General features: G+C 49.9%; 1 protein-coding gene across 2 annotated transcripts in view; it reads left to right on the forward strand.

Moving 5' to 3' along the window:
- LOC135526801 (vascular endothelial growth factor receptor 3-like) overlaps positions 1 to 5,658 on the forward strand; it is a 397,127-nt gene extending 391,469 nt beyond the window's left edge. The window contains exons 29-30 of one of the 2 annotated variants that reach the window (XM_064955467.1): positions 2,113 to 2,189; positions 4,740 to 5,658. In XM_064955467.1, the coding sequence (XP_064811539.1) occupies positions 2,113 to 2,189; positions 4,740 to 4,935 (273 nt within the window). In that variant the 3' untranslated portion in view covers positions 4,936 to 5,658. Of the gene's footprint in view, positions 1 to 2,112; positions 2,190 to 4,736 lie in introns of both variants that reach the window. The other variant, XM_064955466.1, reaches the window with a different exon arrangement.
- The last annotated feature ends 2,675 nt before the right edge of the window (positions 5,659 to 8,333 follow it).

Consider the following 8,333-nt stretch of genomic DNA (forward strand, 5'->3'; position numbering starts at 1 on the left):
TTTCTTTATTAAATACACCGTCTTAAGTACTGCTGTGTCTGCCTCATCTTCTGGGTTCTGCTGTCTATTCGTGGCTCAGTTGGTTAAGTGACTGTTTTTCACTCCGGAGACCCAGGTTCGAAACCGGGTCCTGACAGAAACACAGAGCCAAAAATGAACCCAGAAGATGAGGCAGACACAGCAGTACTTAAGACGGTGTATTTAATAAAGAAAAAAATCCTAAAATACAAAAAATGGCAAATCCAAAAGGTGGTAGGTAAAACACAAAAAGACCTCAAAAGAAACTCACCAAAAAATAAACAAAAACAAAAAAAAGAATACCACAAGAACGTCACCCGGAATCGACAAGAGCACACAGAACACTAGGGCAGGGTGCTAACATACAAACACAGAGCACAGAACTGAGGGAAACAAAGGGTTTAAATACAATCAGGGGAAACGAGACACAGGTGCAAATAATAATGGGGATCAAGGGAAAAACATAGGGACAAAAAGCACAATGGGGGCATCTACTGACCAAAACCCGGAACAACCCTGGCCAAATCCTGACAATGGTGTTGATGTGAGCCATGACCAGCCTTTCAAAGCACTGATTGCTCCAGGGCGGTAGTCATTCAGGCAGGTTACATTCGCTTTCTGGGCACAGGGACTATGGTGGTCTGCTTGAAACATGTTATCAGGTTAAACTGGTCTCCAGTTTCCTCAACAGGTCAACATGCTAAACTGGTCTCCAGTTGTCTAAACAGGTCAACATGTTAAACTGGTCTCCAGTTGCCTCAACAGGTCAACATGTTAAACTGGTCTCCAGTTGTCTAAACAGGTCAACATGTTAAACTGGTCTCCAGTTGTCTAAACAGGTCAACATGTTAAACTGGTCTCCAGTTGCCTCAACAGGTCAACATGTTAAACTGGTCTCCAGTTGTCTAAACAGGTCAACATGTTAAACTGGTCTCCAGTTGTCTAAACAGGTCAACATGTTAAACTGGTCTCCAGTTGTCTAAACAGGTCAACATGTTAAACTGGTCTCCAGTTGCCTCAACAGGTCAACATGTTAAACTGGTCTCCAGTTGCCTCAACAGGTCAACATGTTAAACTGGTCTCCAGTTGTCTAAACAGGTCAACATGTTAAACTGGTCTCCAGTTGCCTCAACAGGTCAACATGTTAAACTGGTCTCCAGTTGCCTCAACAGGTCAACATGTTAAACTGGTCTCCAGTTGCCTCAACAGGTCAACATGTTAAACTGGTCTCCAGTTGTCTAAACAGGTCAACATGTTGAACTGGTCTCCAGTTGCCTCAACAGGTCAACATGTTAAACTGGTCTCCAGTTGCCTCAACAGGTCAACATGTTAAACTGGTCTCCAGTTGTCTAAAAAGGTCAACATGTTAAACTGGTCTCCAGTTGCCTCAACAGGTCAACATGTTAAACTGGTCTCCAGTTGTCTAAAAAGGTCAACATGCTAAACTAGTCTCCAGTTGCCTCAACAGGTCAACATGTTAAACTGGTCTCCAGTTGCCTCAACAGGTCAACATGTTAAACTGGTCTCCAGTTGCCTCAACAGGTCAACATGTTAAACTGGTCTCCAGTTGCCTCAACAGGTCAACATGTTAAACTGGTCTCCAGTTGCCTCAACAGGTCAACATGTTAAACTGGTCTCCAGTTGCCTCAACAGGTCAACATGCTAAACTGGTCTCCAGTTGCCTCAACAGGTCAACATGTTAAACTGGTCTCCAGTTGCCTCAACAGGTCAACATGCTAAACTGGTCTCCAGTTGCCTCAACAGGTCAACATGTTAAACTGGTCTCCAGTTGTCTAAACAGGTCAACATGTTAAACTGGTCTCCAGTTGCCTCAACAGGTCAACATGTTAAACTAGTCTCCAGTTGCCTCAACAGGTCAACATGTTAAACTGGTCTCCAGTTGCCTCAACAGGTCAACATGTTAAACTGGTCTCCAGTTGCCTCAACAGGTCAACATGTTAAACTGGTCTCCAGTTGTCTAAACAGGTCAACATGTTAAACTGGTCTCCAGTTGCCTCAACAGGTCAACATGCTAAGCCATTGACTTGTTGTTATTGAATGTGATCCTGATGGACGGCTGTGTTCTCTCCCCAGGACAACCAGACAGACAGTGGGATGGTTCTGGCGTCAGAGGAGTTTGACATGATCCAACACGAACACAGAGGAGCCAAGTATGTTTAACACACCAATAGCATCATGCCCTTAACCAATAGCATCATGCCCTTAACCAATAGCATCATGCCCTTAACCAATAACGTCATCCCATTAACCAATAACATCATGTCCTTAACCAATAACATCATGTCCTTAACCAATAACATTATGTCCTTAACCAATAGCATCATGCCCTTAACCAATAACATCATGTCCTTAACCAATAACATTATGTCCTTAACCAATAGCATCATGCCCTTAACCAATAACGTCATCCCATTAACCAATAACATCATGCCCTTAACCAATAACATCATGCCCTTAAACAATAGCATCATGCCCTTAACCAATAGCATCATGCCCTTAACCAATAGCATCATGCCCTTAACCAATAGCATCATGCCCTTAACCAATAGCATCATGCCCTTAACCAATAACATCATGTCCTCAACCAATAACAGCATGTCCTTAACCAATAACATCATGCCCTTAACCAATAACATCATGCCCTTAACCAATAGCATCATGCCCTTAACCAATAGCATCATGCCCTTAACCAATAGCATCATGCCCTTAACCAATAGCATCATGCCCTTAACCAATAACATCATGTCCTCAACCAATAACAGCATGTCCTTAACCAATAACATCATGCCCTTAACCAATAGCATCATGCCCTTAACCAATAGCATCATGCCCTTAACCAATAGCATCATGCCCTTAACCAATAGCATCATGCCCTTAACCAATAGCATCATGCCCTTAACCAATAGCATCATGCCCTTAACCAATAACATCATGCCCTTAAACAATAGCATCATGCCCTTAACCAATAGCATCATGCCCTTAACCAATAGCATCATGCCCTTAACCAATAGCATCATGCCCTTAACCAATAGCATCATGCCATTAACCAATAGCATCATGCCCTTAACCAATAGCATCATTAATATGACAAGGCGTCTGTGTGGGTTGTTTTTTTTTAAACTGGTGTCAAAATATAACAGCAGCATATTGTCCTAACAGCCGTCTCCTCTCCCCTCTCCTTATCCAACCTCCTACCTCCCCTCTCCTTATCCAACCTCCTACCTCCCCTCCCCTCCTCTCGCCTCTCCTTATCCAACCTCCTACCTCCCCTCCCCTCCTCTCCCCTCTCCTTATCCAACCTCCTACCTCCCCTCCCCTCCTCTCGCCTCTCCTTATCCAACCTCCTACCTCCCCTCTCCTTATCCAACCTCCTACCTCCCCTCCCCTCCTCTCCCCTCTCCTTATCCAACCTCCTACCTCCCCTCCCCTCCTCTCCCCTCTCCTTATCCAACCTCCCCTCCTCTCCCTACTCCCCTCTCCTTATCTAACCTCCTACCTCCCCTCTCCTTATCTAACCTCCTACCTCCCCTCCCCTCCTCTCCCCTCCCACCTCTCCTACCTCCCCTCCCCTCCCCTCCTCTCCCCACTCCCCTCCTCTCCCCACTCCCCTCCTACCTCCCCTCCCCTCCTACCTCCCCTCCTCTCCCCACTCCCCTCCTCTCCCCACTCCCCTCTCCTTATCTAACCTCCTACCTCCCCTCCTCTACTCTCTCCTCCTACCTCCCCTTCCCTCCTCTCCCCACTCCCCTCTCCTTATCTAACCTCCTACCTCCCCTCCCCTCCTCTCCCCACTCCCCTCTCCTTATCTAACCCCCCACTCCCCTCCCCTCCTCTCCCCACTCCTCATCTAACCTCCTACCTCCCCTTCCCTCCTCTCCCCACTCCCCTCTCCTTATCTAACCTCCTACCTCCCCTCCCCTCCTCTCTCCTCCTACCTCCCCTTCCCTCCTCTCCTTATCTAACCTCCTACCTCCCCTCCCCTCCTCTCTCCTCCATTCCTCCCCTTCCCTCCTCTCCCCACTCCCCTCTCCTTATCTAACCTCCTACCTCCCCGCCCCTCCTCTCTCCACCTACCTCCCCTTCCCTCCTCCCCCCACTCCACTCTCCTTATCTAACCTCCCCTCCTCTCTTCCCTCCCCCTTCTCTCTTTCCCACCTGCCCCTCCCCTCTCCTCCCCTCCTCTCCCACGTCCCCTCCCCTCCTCTCTCCTCCTACCTCCCCTTCCCTCCTCTCTCCTCCTACCTCCCCTCCTCTCTCCTCCTACCTCCCTTTCTCTCCTCTCCCACCTCCCCTTCCCCTCTCACCTCCCACCTCCCCTGCTGTCACACCTCCCCTTCACTCTCTCCCCTCCCCTCCCTACCCACCTCCCCTTCCCTCCTCTCCCACCTCCCCTTCCCTCCTCTCCCACCTCCCCTTCCCCTCTCCCCTCCCACCTCCCCTCCTGTCCCACCTCCCCTTCCCTCTCTCCCCTCCCCTAACTACCCACATCCCCTTCCCTCCTCCCCTTCCCATCTCACCTCCCCTCCTGTCCCACCTCCCCTTCCCTCTCTCCCCTCCCCTCCCCGCCCACCTCCCTACCCACCTCCCCTTCCCTCCTCTCCCACCTCCCCTCCTCCCTCCCCTCTTTTCCCACCTCCCCTCCTCTCCTCTCCTCTCCCACCTTCCCTACTCTCCCCTCCCCTCCCCTCCTTCCCCAGTAGGAGTACAGAGCGTCTGGTGGTGGTAGAGTCAAGCGGTAGCTCCGTTAGTTCCAGACACCGACCAGCCTTCCTCTCCCAGCTCTCTGGCCAGACCTTTTACAACAACGAGTATGGTCAGCTGTCAGAGGAGGGCAGGGTCCTGGACTTCTTCTCCTCCCCTGATGATACACGCTGCCTCGCATCCTCCAACCTGTGATGTCATCATCACAGAGTGGGTAGCCCTTTCTCCTCCAACCAGTGATTGGCTACAGTGGGTTAGCCCCTCCTGTAATGTCACTATTTCAGTGGGTTAGCCCCTCCTCCTCCAAACTGTGATTGGCTACAGTGGGTAAGTCCCTCCTCCCCCAACCTGTGATTGGCTACAGTGGGTTAGCCCCTCCTCCTCCAACCTGTGGTGGGCTAGCCCCTCCTCCAACCTGTGATTGACTACAGTGGGTTAGCCCCTCCTCCTCCAACCTGTGATTGACTAGTGGGTTTGCCCCTCCTCCTCCAACCTGTGATTGACTAGTGGGTTAGCCCCTCCTCCTCCATATCCTGTGATTGACTAGTGGGTTAGCCCCTCCTCCTCCAACCTGTGATTGACTAGTGGGTTAGCCCCTCCTCCTCCGACCTGTGATTGACTACAGTGGGTTCCAATAGTTCAGATTCCAGTCTTGCTAGCCACAAGGGTTGGGATTATATTGTAGTATATATACTCAATCCCATCTCCTTCCCTCTCTTCCTTGCTGTCACTCCTTCCCCTCTCCATTCTGGACTGAGCCGTCAGTACATGCAGTTCTCTAACCAACCACTGGGTGGCAGTATGTCAAACCCAAAGTATTATATATCAACCACAGTTCAGATGTGTATCTTTATACAGAGTAAGCTTTGATTATTTGTAAAAAAAAAAAAAAAAAAATGAAAATAAAGAAATATATCTTCTTTAGTCATGTCTCAGGTCTGTTATTTTGCTTATAATAATGATAGCGATATGGGAAGTGTCCAATATATGGGAAGTGTCATATATATGATGTCAGTCTGATCTGTAGGACATCATCTCATGATGAGGTCACTGTAGAGTGAGGGGGAGGAGTGTTCAGAGAAAGGACTTAATACGGCTCTCCTCCAGATGACAAGGCACTCCTCCAGATGACAAGGCACTCCTCCAGATGACAAGGCTCTCCTCCAGATGACAAGGCTCTCCTCCAGATGACAAGGCACTCCTCCAGATGACAAGGCACTCCTCCAGATGACAAGGCACTCCTCCAGATGGCAAGGCTCTCCTCCAGATGACAAGGCTCTCCTCCAGATGACAAGGCTCTCCTCCAGATGACAAGGCTCTCCTCCAGATAACACAGATGGCACGACTGGTTCTGACAGGTCTAGAACTCTAGATTGGTCTCAGTCTACTGGCTTGTCTAGTGTGCATCCCAAATGGCTCCCTACTGAAAGCAGTACTTTAGACCAGGGCCTTTAGGGTTGTGGGTAACAGTAGATCCATTTGGGACAGACAGGTGGGCGGAGCGTATATCAACCTGACTGAAGGAGGGACGAGGGAGCAGAGATGGAAAAAAAGTGAAGGACGCTCTCTCTAATGACCAGACGCTCTCTCTAATGACCAGACGCTCTCTCTAATGACCAGACGCTCTCTCTAATGACCAGACGCTCTCTCTAATGACCAGACGCTCTCTCTAATGACCAGACGCTCTCTCTAATGACCAGACGCTCTCTCTAATGACCAGACGCTCTCTCTAATGACCAGACGCTCTCTCTAATGACCAGACGCTCTCTCTAATGACCAGACGCGCTCTCTAATGACCAGACGCTCTCTCTAATGACCAGACGCTCTCTCTAATGACCAGACTCTCTCTAATGACCAGACTCTCTCTAATGACCAGACGCTCTCTCTAATGACCAGACGCTCTCTCTAATGACCAGACGCTCTCTCTAATGACCAGACGCTCTCTCTAATGACCAGACGCTCTCTCTAATGACCAGACTCTCTCTAATGACCAGACGCTCTCTCTAATAACCAGACGCTCTCTCTAATAACCAGACGCTCTCTCTAATGACCAGACGCTCTCTCTAATAACCAGACGCTCTCTCTAATAACCAGAAGCTCTCTCTAATGACCAGACGCTCTCTCTAATGACCAGACGCTCTCTCTAATGACCAGACGCTCTCTCTAATAACCAGACGCTCTCTCTAATGGCCAGACGCTCTCTCTAATGACCAGACGCTCTCTCGCCTGACCAGACGCTCTCTCGCCTGACCAGACGCTCTCTCGCCTGACCAGATGCTCTCTCGCCTGACCAGACGCTCTCTCTAATGACCAGACGCTCTCTCTAATAACCAGACGCTCTCTCTAATGACCAGACGCTCTCTCTAATGACCAGACGCTCTCTCAAATGACCAGACGCTCTCTCTAATAACCAGACGCTCTCTCTAATGACCAGACGCTCTCTCTAATGACCAGACGCTCTCTCTAATGACCAGACGCTCTCTCTAATAACCAGACGCTCTCTCTAATGACCAGACGCTCTCTCTAATGACCAGACGCTCTCTCGCCTGACTAGACGCTCTCTCGCCTGACCAGACGCTCTCTCGCCTGACCAGACGCTCTCTCGCCTGACCAGACGCTCTCTCTAATGACCAGACGCTCTCTCTAATGACCAGACGCTCTCTAATGACCAGACGCTCTCTCTAATAACCAGACGCTCTCTCTAATGACCAGACGCTCTCTCTAATGACCAGACGCTCTCTCTAATGACCAGACGCTCTCTCTAATGACCAGACGCTCTCTCTAATGACCAGACGCTCTCTCTAATGACAAGACGCTTTCTCGCCTGACCAGACGCTCTCTCTAATGACCAGACGCTCTCTCTAATAACCAGACGCTCTCTCTAATGACCAGACGCTCTCTCTAATGACCAGACGCGCTCTCTAATGACCAGACGCTCTCTCTAATGACCAGACGCGCTCTCTAATGACCAGACGCTCTCTCTAATGACCAGACGCTCTCTCTAATGACCAGACGCTCTCTCTAATGACCAGACGCTCTCTCTAATGACCAGACTCTCTCTAATGACCAGACGCTCTCTCTAATAACCAGACGCTCTCTCTAATAACCAGACGCTCTCTCTAATGACCAGACGCTCTCTCTAATGACCAGACGCTCTCTCTAATGACCAGACGCTCTCTCAAATGACCAGACGCTCTCTCTAATAACCAGACGCTCTCTCTAATGACCAGACGCTCTCTCTAATGACCAGACGCTCTCTCTAATGACCAGACGCTCTCTCTAATAACCAGACGCTCTCTCTAATGACCAGACGCTCTCTCTAATGACCAGACGCTCTCTCGCCTGACTAGACGCTCTCTCGCCTGACCAGACGCTCTCTCGCCTGACCAGACGCTCTCTCGCCTGACCAGACGCTCTCTCTAATGACCAGACGCTCTCTCTAATAACCAGACGCTCTCTCTAATGACCAGACGCTCTCTCTAATGACCAGACGCTCTCTCGCCTGACCAGACGCTCTCTCTAATGACCAGACGCTCTCTCTAATGACCAGACGCTCTCTCTAATGACCAGACGCTCTCTCTAATGACCAGACG

Source organism: Oncorhynchus masou, chromosome 32 (assembly GCF_036934945.1).
Source record: "Oncorhynchus masou masou isolate Uvic2021 chromosome 32, UVic_Omas_1.1, whole genome shotgun sequence".
In the NCBI taxonomy this organism is placed as follows: Eukaryota; Metazoa; Chordata; class Actinopteri; order Salmoniformes; family Salmonidae; genus Oncorhynchus; species Oncorhynchus masou.